At 40.0% G+C, this 14,960-nt stretch overlaps 1 protein-coding gene across 3 annotated transcripts in view; it reads left to right on the top strand.

The window, feature by feature from the left end:
- The window catches only part of CUNH10orf67 (chromosome unknown C10orf67 homolog), a 77,322-nt gene extending 62,914 nt beyond the window's left edge, over window positions 1-14,408 (top strand). For all 3 annotated transcript variants that reach the window (XM_089533364.1, XM_089533365.1, XM_089533363.1), the window contains 4 exons: window positions 618-702; window positions 1,357-1,440; window positions 2,981-3,083; window positions 14,080-14,408. In XM_089533364.1, the coding sequence (XP_089389490.1) occupies window positions 618-702; window positions 1,357-1,440; window positions 2,981-3,083; window positions 14,080-14,147 (340 nt within the window). In that variant the 3' untranslated portion in view covers window positions 14,148-14,408. The remainder of the gene's footprint in view (window positions 1-617; window positions 703-1,356; window positions 1,441-2,980; window positions 3,084-14,079) is intronic.
- The last annotated feature ends 552 nt before the right edge of the window (window positions 14,409-14,960 follow it).

Below are 14,960 nucleotides of genomic sequence, written 5' to 3'. Positions count from 1 at the left end.
ACAAAACTTTTAAGATTAATTTATTTTAGTGAAACATGTGGTCAAAATCTAACCAACGTTCAAAACAGTAATTGAAGACTGTTTATCATAGTGAGTCTCTCTGGAGGTGCTGAAGGAGATATCTATGGATACCACAGACTGCCAAAATGATAAATAATTGCATCCTTGAGCAAATCATAGAATCATGTTGGAAAAGACCTCAAGGGCTATCCAATCCAACCCCATGCCACTCAGGAATACATAATTAAAGCACCTCTGACAGATGGCCATCCAGCCTCTGTTTAAAATCCTCCAGAGAATGAGACTCCACCACATGCCAAGGGAGTGGGTTCCACTGTCTAATAGCTCTTATTGTCAGGAAATTCCTCCTGTAATGGCACCAAGGGCTTCCTCTGGTTCCCAAAGCAACTTGTGATAATGGTCTTAAACCTACTCTTCAAATGTTTTTAAAAACATAGAAACACCCAATGAATACAGGGAGGCTTTTAGAGATAACTTTAAATAGTTCTTTAGATTTCTGTGTTATTCTTTTTAAAAAATTAAACTGTAGAAGTGGGAGGTGGACATGTCAGTCTTTCACTGAAGAATTGAATTCAGTCATTTTTATTCATTTTCAGCCTGCATGCCATTAAAGATGAGATGTTCCTTAGACAATCATTGCGTCAGTCAACCAAATTTAGACGCACATCTCTTACAGAGAGGGTATGTATAGAAAATATATATGTAGGTGAAAATATCTGGATGGTCAGAGTTCCCTCATTCTGTGTCCTAGAATAATAGAAACAGTGCTAACTATAGATCCTTCAGCATTTTACCTGTGTTTGAAGACATCCCAGTGCTTTTTCCTCTACTCTTTTTTTCCCTCTCCCCTTGCCCCCACTCTTTCTTCATCTTCCATGGAGGGCTCACTGAAGCTTTTTCCTCTGCTCACTGTCCTTCACCCTCCTTACCTTGCAGTGGGATTCTCCTTCCTTCCTTCTTTCCTCCCTTTCTTTTCCTCTGTATTGTTTCAAGAAACCCTGCAAAGGAAAGTATAATACAGAGCTACCTAGAAGCCTTGTGAAGAAATGAATTTTCAAGTCTTGTGGCCACTTTAGTCTCTTCTGGTTAGGGAAGGTCTGGCATTTCTTATTGAAGGCTAGACAAAGATCTTAATTAACTAAATGTCAATCTTTTTTTCTTTTTCTTTTTTTTAAAAAGGCAAAACAACTCTGAGAGGGTTTTAGTACCTATACCAGTTTTCAAATGTCTAAGTTTCGCAGTTTTAGGATATGGTGGGAAAAGAGAGGAGGGGATTTTCGTTGTGGCTGCTGAGCCCTTGAAAGGAACAGAACTGATATTCTTTGTTCCTTCCAGAACACTCTTCCTGCACTTAGCCAGAACCCTCCAAGCAAAAAAAATACATTTTTGACTGGTTTATACATGCAATATCCACCTCTGGTAAGTAATGTGATATTTGGCTAATATTGCTGTTTTGGCTAATGTATATGGGTTGGATGTCCTGTCTTCATGCAGGCTCAAACATTCCAAAAAGGTGTCTGGCCATTTTAAAGGTAGCAATACTTTGGGAGCACAGTTCTTGAACCAAAAAAGGACTGCTGATGGAAAGCATATTTTGTAAAGATATTTTTGTTTAGTCTATTTTGAAACAAATATAACAGGACAGGAGAGGGTGATTATCATATACTTATGACCACTGGTAGATATCTGCACATACATGATATTTTGGGAATAAAACACAGAAAAATTGATTCCAGATGAATCATACTTAGAGCACATCCACTGAACTCTGTGGGACCAAATGTGTCCATTCAAAATATAACTCGGGTTGCATCTAGGTCCTACCCATCATAGCTAAGACAGATCAATGACCCAACTATTTTAGCTCTGCTTTATCTCTGCCAGAGATCTTTTCTAACCTTGCAACTAAATTTGGATGATACAGTGGGAACAGAAAAAGACCCTCATCTTCTTACCCTTCATTCCACTTCTATAATGCATTAGTCCATAGATGTTTTTACATGAAAGGTTGGTAATTTGGCATAAATAAGGCTTGTGTGTTTCATTAATAGGCTCACTGCTTTGCTCTCTGTAATCAGAACAGCACTAAGTGGGGAAACAAAGCACTGAATTTCTGCATGCATAAACCATCAAGCTAGATCATGCTGTCTTGCTAGGCCATGTATTTAGAGGTGTAAATCATTCCGTATTTGGAACTATGAGCACCTATAATAATCCTCACAACAGCAGCACCAAGGAGAGTCCAAAAATCTAGGCAGCTGTATTGATCCTTATCAAACCAAATCTAATATTTTCATCTACCCACAAAATAGAGGTTTAGTAAAAAATAATGGATTCTGCTGTTTTCCAGAATGTGAGGAATACAATTTTTCTGTCAAAAATGACAATAGAAGAAAGAGAAAAATTAATAACCTCACTAGAAACTTCTAGGAACATTTTAAGTAGCCTACATGGCTCCTACATTCTATAACATAAGAAAAACTGTTTTTTAAAAAACCAGAAGTAGAATTCTAGGCACTTCTAATGAGTTTTTGTTTATTTGGGGCAGTCTATATGTCTACTGGTGCCTGAAAGGTCTCAAGGGCAGAAAATCAGTACCCATGTTTACTTCAGTTACCCAAATCTGGCTTTACCAGTCCAAGCCAGACCAGTGGGAATATTCTTAAAGATCAAATCAAACAGTCCAAAGTCAGTCATAGGCAAGGCAAGACATAAGCCAAGCCAGGGCACACAAGAGATACAACACCACTGCTAAAGTATACCCGTAGTGTCCTCAACAATCTAACTGAGCCAGAACTGAGGATTTTATTACTGAATTGCCTGAGCCCCACCCAGCATTTAGATGCAAGTGTTCTATCAATGTCTCCCTGCATTTGTTTACAAAGAAGCAGTTTAATAGAAATTTTCTGAAATGTAGTTGTACAGCAGCTTTTGAGTGACTTTAATATTTGATGTTCAGCCAGAAATAAAGTCGCAGAGAGTCACAGGAACGAATGAAGAAGGGAGCAGCGATATCAATAAAATTCCAGTTACAATTGAAATTCCTAGTGCATTTGAGGGTGGTAAGTATGCCATTTAATTTTATTTTTGGTTACTGTTCTTAAAAGTTATAGCTTCCTCCCTACCTACAATTGGTAGCAAAACTGTTTTATAGATATTTTAAGTGGGAAGAATATGTGTGCCAAGTTATGTTGTTTATTTCCAACTATGTTGCAAAAAGGAACATTAAAACTATTATAAATAGACACTTACATATTTCTGTTTCAGAAATAATACACAATCCTATAAACAACTAACATTGAGCTGAAGGAGATGGTCTGAAAGGAGCAACTTCTGGCCATTCTGGCACCAAACATACTGGTACCACAGCAACTGCACAACCTGCTCCTGAATCAGGCTGATGCCATTGTCCCACATGGGGCACCAGTAGGAGCAGATTTAAACCACTCATTTTTGGTCTGGCTCTTGCCACCTCAGCACAGCCTCCACACAGCTTCCAGGTGCTTTGAGGGCATGTGTCATGTAAATCCTGAAAAGGCCAGAAGCCGTTTTATTTGACCCATCTGTTTCGGGCCATTATAACCATTCCAGAATGTGTAAAATAATTCTAACAAATCTGAAATCCTATCCATGTTCAAGTGGGCATGTATACTCCACTGGAAGCAGTGGTCCATGCTGAATCTGTTAGAATAATGCATTTCTGTGTGGATGTGCTTCTGAGTAGATTGGATTGCAAAGAGTAAAAGAACACATTGGGGAGATTAGTTATCAAAATAAGGAGACAAGGAGTCGGGTGAGTCATGTTCAATGAGCTAGATGGAAATACTGTAATAAGAACCAGTGTGGTGCAGTGGTTTCAGTGTTGGGCTAGCACATTGGATGCCAGGATTCAAATCCCCATTTGGCCATAGAAACTCACTGGGTCACTTTGGGCAAGTCACATACTTTAATCCCCAAAGGAAGGCTATGGTAAACTTCCTCTGACCAATTCTTGCCAAGAAATCCATAAGCTGGAAATGACTTGAAGACGCAACAATAGCAAAATGGTCTTCCGTTACTAGGTCTAGGCTTGCCTACAGTTCTGATCATGACCAGGACAGGCCAAGACATTTTGTTGCCTGCGGACAAGAAAAGAACCAGGTGCCCCTGTCCATCAGTTTCCCATACAGAAGTAAACTGGACTAGCAGATGAACTTTGTTTCAGTACTTACTGCATCTAAGAGAAACCAGCTTATTAGAGAGTGCAAGACAGTCTATGTGACACTTGCCAACAGAGCAGAACAGCTGAGTGAAGAACACTCAGGAGGAATGCCTATGTGGCTGTCACTGCTGTACCTCATTGTCTACTGCCTAAGGCAGTTGTTTCATTCCACCTAATGGCAAGGCTGACATAGGCTGTAGAGTCTGTACAATTTGTGATTCTCAAAGGGCTTAATAGACTTAATAGACTTCAGAATTCGTCTGAAATCCAAAAATCCATCTAGAGGTAGCCGTGTTGGCCATATAGCAAATCCAATAACATCCAAACATAGGATTCCTCTGTGACGGCTAAAATGTGGTATCTTGAAATCCATAAAACATCTAGGGATGGCCGTGTTGGCCATATAGGGGGAGGTACCAGCCTGCAGATAGCCCTCACTACCTTCTGAAATAAGACCAGAAACAGAAAATGCAGGCCTATGACTAACATCTTCAATTTCTTTCTCCTGTTTGCCCAATGAAGAAGCCAATGTGACTTCGAAAGCTTGCAACATGTAATTGTGCATTTTCGTAGGCCCAATAAAGCTATCATTGTTTGGATGTTATTGGATTAATTATAATAATAATTACTCAAGCAGGATTTGTTATTTGTAAAATTTAAATAATATGCTGTATGCATGAGAAAGTAATTTTTAATCTATTATATGTAGTTTCTTAAAAGCCCACTAAGCTCTTCTCTTAAGGCCACATCTTTGGCCACACTAGCCCAGTCTACAAAGTGGGCCCCGCCCTGCAAAAGTATCTTACTCATGGTATATACTGTATAAAGTTAAATCCAATTAGGAAAATTCAGAGACATAGCCGTGTTAGTCTGAAATATCAATGTGCAAAGGGATTTTGTAGACTAAACTGCAAAACACACTGCAGAAATAATCCAGTCTGAGATTGCTTTAACTGCCCTGGCCCAATGCTATGGAATTGTGGGAGCTGTAGTTTTGTGAGACATTTAACCTTCTCTGTCAGAGAGCTCTAGTACCATAACAAATTACAAACTCCGGGATTCCATAGGATGGAGCCATGGCAATTAAAGTGGTGTCAAACTGGATTATTTCTGCATTGTGTTTTGGACCTTAGACTGAATCTGTACTGCAGAAATAATCCAGTTTGACACCACTTTAACTGCCATGGCTCCTTCCTATGGAATCCTGGAGTTTGTAATTTGTTATGGTACTAGAGCTCTCTGACAGAGAAGGCTAAACATCTCACAAAACTACAAACCCCAGGATTTCATAGCATTGGGCCATGGCAGTTAAAGCAATATCAAACTGCATTATTTCTGCAGTGCAGTCAGTCTTAGGCCCTTATCACACGTGAAATAGGAACTCCAATCCCAAAGCCATTCCAAAAGAAAGGGGAAGCAGAGTCAATTTGAATCTAAGGCAATTCACGTGATGAGTTATCACACGTAAAGGTTAAATTGTGGTCATTCCTAAGGCAAAGTAGAGCGACTGCAAAATAAGTTATCACATCATCAATTCGGATTGGCACCCTTGCGCATGCTCAGTGGGACTGAGAAGAAGCCCAGGGCAAATCCCCTCTGGAGAAACATTCCAAGAAAAACCCCATGACAGCTTCACCTTAAGGATCGGGGTGAAGGGGGATGAGGATGAGGAAGGAGCAGGATGAAGGTTGCCAAGGAGGGCAGGATCAGGGTGAAGGGGGATGCGAAGGAGCAAGGAGCAGGGTGACGGGGGATGGGGTGATCTTCCACACCAGACCAATTCGGATTGAAATCGAAGTGAGCTTGGAAATAATTTTTGTGAATTCGCTTGTTACCGAATTCAACTACATCAGGAGTCACTTTGGATTGACTTTGGATCCGGCTCGGAACGACCCCCCATAGAAAGCAATCACGTGTGATAATTAATCACATTTTACCGTGAATTCGCATGGTTGGACCCGGAGTGGCTTTGCATTGGAGCTGCAAAACCCGTTGTGTGATAAGCTCCTCAGTCTCAAAAGTGTACAAGATCCTTTGCAACCTTGTATTAGGTCAGCCTCTTGGTCCATCCTGCCTATAATTGTCAACTCTGATCAGCAGTGGTTCTTCAAGGTACTCTCCAGGATGTCTTTTGCATCATCTGTAGCAGATACTTTCAACTAGAGCAGCCAGAGGTTGAACCCAGTACGTTTTCCATGGAAAACATATCCAGTGCTGCTCATCCATGCCCCATTCCCTGTGGGAGTAAGCCATTGTGTTCAGTGCACTTACCGTCAAGCATGTTTAATAAAAACTCAGTTCTGGTCATTATTTTTTCTCTTCTTTTCTTTTTGAGCCTTCATTATCTCATGTGCAGCAGAGATAAAGAGGTTAGTAGAGATATCCAAGCTTCTCATTATATGATATATAAACCTTGAATTTATTTTTATGTACTCAAGAAGACTTTTCTCACAGTCTGGTAGCAAAGCACTATTTGCTGTGTAATCTTGAGGGACAGTCTTAATGAGCAAGAAAGGCATGAATCCGTAAGATAAAACTCTAGAGGAACAGTGCCTCTTTGGTCCACTTGTCAAGAAGAGAAAGCTCAAACAGAAATATCTGGTGCACAGAAGCAACTCTGGTTTGGGCAGATTACACTGTTTGTTTCGGTTTCAAATATATTTGTCAACCAAGAGGAAGGGGTTAAGAGGAAGGTCACATTGAACAGATAGTTCCAGTAAAAGCCAGGACAAAGGATTCTTAATAAATGTAAAATCCATATCTTACTCATTATTCTAGCCCTTTGAAGTATCAGACCCTAAAGTATCATCATATGATTTACCAGTTGATCTTCTGTCATGATCAGCACAATGTTTTTATTTGGTTCTTGCAGAAGAAAAATGCAGCATAGTAGATTAGATATCTGCATTAGCACACTCTTGTGAACTGTAACAGTAGAAGTTCCAAATTAGAAACCCTTTGAAGAAGGAGCCTTGGCATTTCAACTAATATCAAACTATTATAACTGTGCAGTGTAGACATGCTCCTTCAGTGTGGATTTTTGCATAACCAAAGTGTCCGCATAAATGGACAATACACAGGTGTCAGGAACCTTGGAGGTATCTCAACTATGTTCCCAAGTGTTTATAGAAATACCCCCCCCCCCCTTTAGAAATTGAAAGGGCAACTCGGGGTGAGTTGCAGAACCAAAAACAGTCCAGTGTGGATTGACCATGTTCAGTGAGGACAGAATGCTGTCTCACTATGGAAGAAGAAACAGAAAACTAGGGAGCAGTGGGAAATGGGTTGTAATATCACGAGAAAGGATATGGTGGGCTAGCTGGAACCCTGAACAAGAACAATCCACACTGCAAGATTTTGTTACAGGTTATCTTTTTTCCTCCTTCTTGCCCACTTCTCCATCCTTATTAGGAGCTATTCATACAAACTGAACAATGCCCACCCTTTGATTCTGTATTTTAGTGATTGATTTGCATTAGGATTGTTAGTGCATGGATATGTAAGAAATGATATGGTATGAATGAACAAATTAAGAACTAAATCATCACCATGAAGGCTTTCACAACCGGCATCCATAGTTTTTTATGGCTCTGTGGCCATGTTCTGGAAGAGTTTATTCCTGACATTGGCCAGAAAAATGGTGCTCCTAGTTAATGTGGTGAAAAGATGCCCTTGCCACCACGGTAGTGGCTTTTAAGAGTTTCTTTGGTGCAGCGCATCTAAACACTGTGCCAAAGACATGCCCTTTTGACGCCCGTCATGCAGTCAGGCGGGCAACGTGACACCGATGTCTGCCCCAAGGCCGGCGTTAAATGTTGGTATGTTTAGCCCCTAAGTAACCTCTCCTGGCCTGACCCAGCTAAACCTGATAGAAATGTCATTCACCCATGCTCCACCAGCAGAATAGACTTCTTTCTCCACATGCAACTGATGCACAGCAAAATAGTTTGGGGAAGGGATTACGACTGTGGCAATAGTGTCACAATTATAACTAAAAACTTTATCACATGTGGCTTTTAAACCATTTCTGAACAGTTGGGCTTTTTCATTTTTAATTTTTGTTTTGTGTTTAAAAAACACATTAATATAACTCTGGAATTATATTGAAAAACACACACACACACACACACACACACACACTTGAAAGATATGCTGGGTAGGGCATAGGACAGGGTGTCAGGGTTAAGGACAAGGGTGGAAGAGAGTGCAAGGGGCTAATAAAGGGACATATGGTATGGAATGCTCCCAAACTAGTATGTATGCATTTCCCTTCATTATCGAGATCATGGCAAAAACGGAGTTGGTGTGATAAAGTCTTAAGTTGCAATCATGAATACAGAACAGTTACCATCCATAAATTGTCCCATATTCACAATCACAGTCACAATTGAGATACAATTTTCATGATCATAACTTGCCCCAGCCTACTTACCTGTCATCAGCAACATGGAGAGGAGCAGATCTACTCTGCCAGCAATTGAAGCCCAGGTAAATGATATTTCCATCAGGTTTGGAGGAGTTGGGCTGGGAAAGATTACTTTGTGATACTGTTGTTGCATGCCTTCAAGTCATTTCTGACTTATGGTGACCCCATGGCGAACTATCATGTGGTCTTCTTGGCAGAATTTGTTCAGAGGGGGTTTCCTCTTACCTTTTCAGAGGTGGAGCCTTCTTCAAAGTCACCCAGTGGATTTTTATTGGGGAAATGAACCCTGATCTCCAACACATAAGCCACGACACCATGCTGGCTTGGTTGTTTAGTTAAGTATATTTAAATAAATAGCTGCTGCTGCTGTTATTATTTCAGTAAAAAATTAGAAAACACCTCTTTTTTGGGGGGAATGTCACCTATGTCAAGATACGTAGCTATTTTTTCTGATTTTTTTACTGATTTTCAAGATCAGTAATTATAAAAAATATATGCTTTGCTTTTCTGTATTCCGTTCACTTCTGTAACCACTGCCTTCTTTGGGTAGGTACTGTACTTTTCAAGTCAAATACCATTTAATTGGTAAAGGCTAGATTAAACTTCAAAAAGGCATGACACTTCTAACATGACAGTGCCATTACTTCTGAAGGATTTATAGGTCTTTGGCTTCAGATTTTTCTTCTTAAAAGAACAAATTTATTATTTTGTGTCTGTTGTCCAGCACAAGACATAGGAATGTCTGGTTCCAGAGCTGCAGTGACAGTATCTTATTGAAACATTATAGTGATAACTTTATCAGCAGCATGTGACACAGGGTGAAACCAGACCACAACATGTGCCTTTGTCATAGACATCTACAAACATTACAGATTAATTGTTTGCTTGTTCTAAAGGAAAACCTGTATCCACTCACCCTTTCTCATCTGCTTCTTTCTTGGATATAACGTTTTAAGTATATATTTCTCCAGTGATTGGAATTTGCTTAAAGGAGCTTAAAAGTTAGGCTGAATGACAAAACTCACATGTAACATTACTAGTGACTCTTTAAATGGAATTTTTCATTCAGACGTTGACATTAAACTAGAAAGGCCTTTTGGCTGTGACCATACAAGCATAATAAATTGTGTATGTTTGCAATGCTGAATGAATTCTGCCCATATGCTGCACTGCAAGGCTACATGAATGAAGCATTTACCAAATCAGGCCCACCACATTAAACAGAAAAACAATCTTTATTCATGGTAACTTATCAGTTTCAATTAATCAACCTTAACAATGGAAATTCTGATGTGTTCAAGCAACTTGAAAGCAATAGGTCATCTCCAGGGCAGCCATGTTGTGTCTTTGTGCCTATGGCTTCAAACAAAGCGACATCTCCCATAAATGTCCATACACAATTCCATATTGCCAGCATTGCTGCTTAAAAACATCTAGGCTCACCTCAGCCTCTAATGTACTCACTCTGGTGATTATATGTACAGTGTTTTCTTGGGGTTTTGTTGTTCCCAAATGTAATTGTTTTCTAGTATTTTTTTTAGCACTGTTAAGTTCAAACAAAGGAAAAGACATTTCCATTGGATGACCATCCTTTCAGTTTCTCTGCTGCTATGTGAATAAGCATTGTGCAAACCATTCCAGTGGTATTGAAAGGGGGTAACCATTGGTTTGATTTGGTTACACGGTTTCGTAAAGCGCTCCCTCCCACTGCCTTAGGGTCTGTGAAAGGTCCGTGACCTGTTTAGAACTGCCAAGTGAAATGTCATGTCGCCCCTCCCAAAGGGGAGTATCTGCATTCATTTGATCAGTATAAAAAATGATTGGGGATGGCGAGATCAGTGCTTTTGAATTGCAATTTATAGCAGTTTACAAAAATGCACATTGTTGGAAAAGAAAACGTGGAAATGTTTCTTTCTAAATTGCATTACCTGTGAAATGTCATTAGTCTTTTTAGGATAGTTGCATCCAGTTTTTACTATGAAACTCAACAGAGGCTTGCAGTGAAGAAACCAATTTTTCTCTTTGTGCTATTATTTGCTGCTGCTCTTATTATTTCTCTGTTTCATTTTGTCATCCTCGGCTTTTAGAGGTCCAAAGTTTCATTCTTGGTTTGCAGATTTTCTATTTTATTGCTGTTTCCTTTATGATAATTGTATGCAATGGCTATTTCTCCAGAATTACATGATAATCACATTCTCTTATTTAGAGCTTATGCAATGACAATCTTTAATCATTTTCCCTTTGCTTTCATATACATTTCTGCATGCTACTAATTTATTAAAAGTTCAACTAGACTGACATTTTCTTTCTTTCACTTCCTATCACCTGAAAAATATTTTGTCATAAAAGTCTTTTCAAGATATTCAGGAAAATAATTCTGGTAGTTGTATTGGGGTCTTCTATGTGCTCTGAACAATATTTTGTTGAAAGTGTGTGTGTGTGTGTGTGTGTGTGTGTGTGTGTGTGTGTGTGTGTGTGTGTGTTTAGCAATGTTTCAGTGTGCCTTCAAGTTGTTTCCAATTTATGGCATCATGGGGTTTTCTTGGTAGGATTTGTTAAGAGGAGGTTTGCCTTCCTCTGAGGCTGAGAAAGTGTGACTTGCTCAGTGGATTTCCATGGCCCAGCAGGGATATCAATCATGATCTCCAGAGCTGTAGTCCAATGCTCAAACCATTACACCACACTGGCTCTCAAGGGCATAATGCATTTGTTGTTGTTGTTAACTGCCCTCAGGTCCATCCTGACCCATGACAACCCTATGGATGAAACATCTTCAAGACTCTCTGTCCTCCACTGTTCTGCTTAGTTCCTGCAAACTCATACCTGTGACCTCCCTAATAAAGTTCATCCATCTAGCATGTGGCCTTCCTCTCTGTCTATTTCCCTCCACCTTTCCTAACATTATTGTTTTTTCCCAATGAGTCATGCCTTCTTATGATGTGTCCAAAGTACAACATCCTCAGTTTTGTCATCTTGGCTTCCAGGGAGATTTCTGGCTTGATTTCTAGCATAATGTATATCTCCTCTTTATTCCTCCACTTATAAGCTGCACACACATGCAAGTGCACTCACATATATATTTGTGTGTGTGTGTGAAAATTACACATAATAATGTAATTGCATGGCCATATTATAAAATGATCTATGTTGTTTTTCTGAATCAGGACAGAGGGGTTGGCATTACAGATGTGCAGGATCCAGCACGTTCCACATGGGTTAGCACAGGGCTTTCAACAGCAGGCTGTGGCTAGCTTCCAAAGAGTAAGAGGCTTGCTTGTCCCACTTCCCAAAAAAGATAGACAGGTTATTTTATAAGGATATTCAGTGGGCACCCGCTTCCCAAACAACAGAAGGTTCATAGCAGGACAACAATATTTCACTAATGGCTTTGGTTGTGATGTCCCCCGATCAACCACTTAGCCTCACAGCAACACCTTGCAGACCAACAGCAGTGTTGTGTGGGTGAACAATGAAAAAGTTTGCACAGTAGCTGGAATAAAAACTAACATGAAAATTAACATGGTACGTGAAGGAAGAGCATCGGCTTCTTTTTTATGGCATTTCCTTCTGCCCAAGAATTTTCACCTGGCTCCACAATGCATCTGTTCGTTTTTCCCACCTCTCAACCTAACAGACATTTTTGTTCTGTGAACAGCTGTATCTAGCAGAATTTCAACAAGTGCAACTTTTCCCACTGTGGAAGTGTATTGACAGAAGACTGCACCTGCTGGATTTCTGCCTTTCATGCAGCTCTTAATAGTGACAAAGGCTTAACAGCATTATTTCACTGTATTTATATATCAGGTTATCAGTGTCCATTGAAATTCTCTTTTGCCTGTCTGCATTTTAAGCTCTGCTTTATAAAATTCCTAATAGCAGCATTCCCTGTGTGTGGATTTTATAACAGATGAAACAACCCAGGTTTTCGTTCCAGTTCTGAATACTTGACCTGTATGTAAACTTCACTGATCTAGATGGGACATTTTACCCTAATTGTTTAAGCTCAGGTTTACAGCAGAATGTTTCTACTCAGAAGTAAGCTCAAATGACTTCAGTGGAAATTATTCCTAGGCAAGTGTATACAGGAATGCAGTCTTTGGCTGCATCTGCACCGCAGAAATAATAAGAGTTTGACATTGCTTTAACTGCCATGACAAGGTCTTTAGCTTTCTCTGACCAAAGAGGGCCGGTGCCTCACAAAACTACAAATCTCAGTATTCCATAGCATTGAGCCATGGCTGTTAGTGGTGTCAAACTGCATTATTTCTGCAGTGCCCATGCAGCCTGTGTGTGTATGCTATGACACTATTATCCTTGGGGTAGAATTCAGAGTCACAGCTATAATAGTATGGAATATCAGTATGCAAGTGGACCTTGTAGTACTTTTGAGACTATGTAGAAGAAGTTGCATAAGCTTTCATAGACTTGGTCTACTTCCTCAGATGCATGAGACCAAGTCTACGAAAGCTTGTGCTACAACTTCTAAATAGTTAGTCTCAATGGTTTCAAAAGATCTCCTTGCATACTATTATCTCTGGTATTTCAAAGGATCTACTCCCCCCCCCCAAATGTTTTAGATGGTTGAGGGAAGGGAAGACTTGGGTGTGAATGGCATGCTTAAGGCTACCTATTGAATTTATAGCAAAGGTGAGAGCGAAAGCCCAGACCTAACTTGTAGCTCACTGTATAATCCTATTGAAACCTGCTCTAAATAGGTTTCAATAAGTTTGGTGAACCTTCTTCCCAAATAAATATGTATAGGATTGGAGTCTCTTCTACATGCCTTTATCCAGAGGTATGCAACTACATGTGCATGTAAGCTCTATTGAATTCAATGCGGTTTGCTGCCAGGACAGTTGTACAGAACTGCAATCTTATGCCAGAATCCTATTGTTGCATTACATCAGTATAGCTACAGTAGTATAGGTGGTGGTGACTGGAAAGAAGAAGCCACAGGTGTAGCAGTTGTGAAGTAAGTAAGGCAGTGGAGACATAAGCTACGCAAAGCTGGAAGATTCTGTGTACCTTTCCTTGCCACTGTCCTGTAACTGTGGAAATAAGTTCAACTACTAAAGTAGTTCTGACCTGAGTCTCTTAATCACTGTGTTGCACAACATCTTTGATTATAACCTCCAACTTTGGAAATTCTCTCTTGTACACAGCTATTAAAAGTACAGGGATACTCTTTTTTGCATCTACACTCTTCATTCCAAGGATAGGAAAGTACTACCTTTTTTAATCTGGATTTCTTGGCATTTCACAGGCAGTAGGCCTTCAGCAGTAATTTTACTAATCTGCTCAGTTACTACTGTCAATTACCCTGGCATGGTTTTTTACTCTGGAGACCATGTTTTGAATCCCTGCTGGGCCAGGGATACCTAATGGGTCTTGCCTGTTCACAGTTGTTTTTTTCTCCTTTTCTCTACTTCAGAGTCTGCAGAAGAGGAAGACTTTGAGGAATCTTCATCACTGCCATCACCCCTTTCTTCTACACTTTGATCACCTGCTGAGAGAAGAGGGATCCATTGCCACATCTTGCTAGGCCACCTGGAAAGGATGCTTTCTCTCTCTGAGACTGCCCTGGAAAATCATCCCTCCTGATTCCAGCACTTTCCTGGTTAAGTTTCCCAATTATGGAGCTGGGAGGTCAACAGTTTCTGCAATTTCACACACTTGGCTTGTAGGTTTGGCCATCCCCACTGGAAAACTAGGTATTGACTTCTTTAAGTCGCAAGTGGCATTCAATAAAGTGGTAACTTAGACACATCCCTCTGAGTTATTTACAATATAACTGCTTGCAGTTACAGTATAAAATGAAATATAATGCCATAAAATGGCAAAGAAAGAATCAAGCAACACCTTTGAGATTAACTGATTTATTTCAATATTATCTTTGCTGGATATCAATCCACTTCTTCAAAAACAATCATTTGTTTGTGTGTGTGCACACATGCCTTTAAGCCACCTGTTGACTTATGGCAACCCCATAAATTTCATATGGTTTTCTTAAACAAGGAATACTAAGAGGCAGTTTTGTCAATGCTTTCTCTGAAATATAGCACCTGATATTCATTGGCAGCCTCCCATCCAAGTATTAACAAGGGCTGACCCTGCTTAGCTTCCAAGATCAGATGGGATCTGGTGCCTTTATGGGTACATTGGTATATTTCAGGGATAAGGAATGTGTGTGACCCTTCAGAAGATATTAGACTCCAATTCCCACCAGTCTAGTCTGCATGGCCAATAGTCATGGATGATGAAAGCTGGAGCCCATCATACTCTAGAAAGCCATAGATTCCTTGCACTTGATCT

This window comes from Sceloporus occidentalis, unplaced genomic scaffold (assembly GCF_023333645.1).
Source record: "Sceloporus occidentalis isolate IW3139 unplaced genomic scaffold, rSceOcc1.0.p SCAF_7, whole genome shotgun sequence".
In the NCBI taxonomy this organism is placed as follows: Eukaryota; Metazoa; Chordata; class Lepidosauria; order Squamata; family Phrynosomatidae; genus Sceloporus; species Sceloporus occidentalis.
This window is presented reverse-complemented; position numbering and strand designations above follow the sequence as displayed.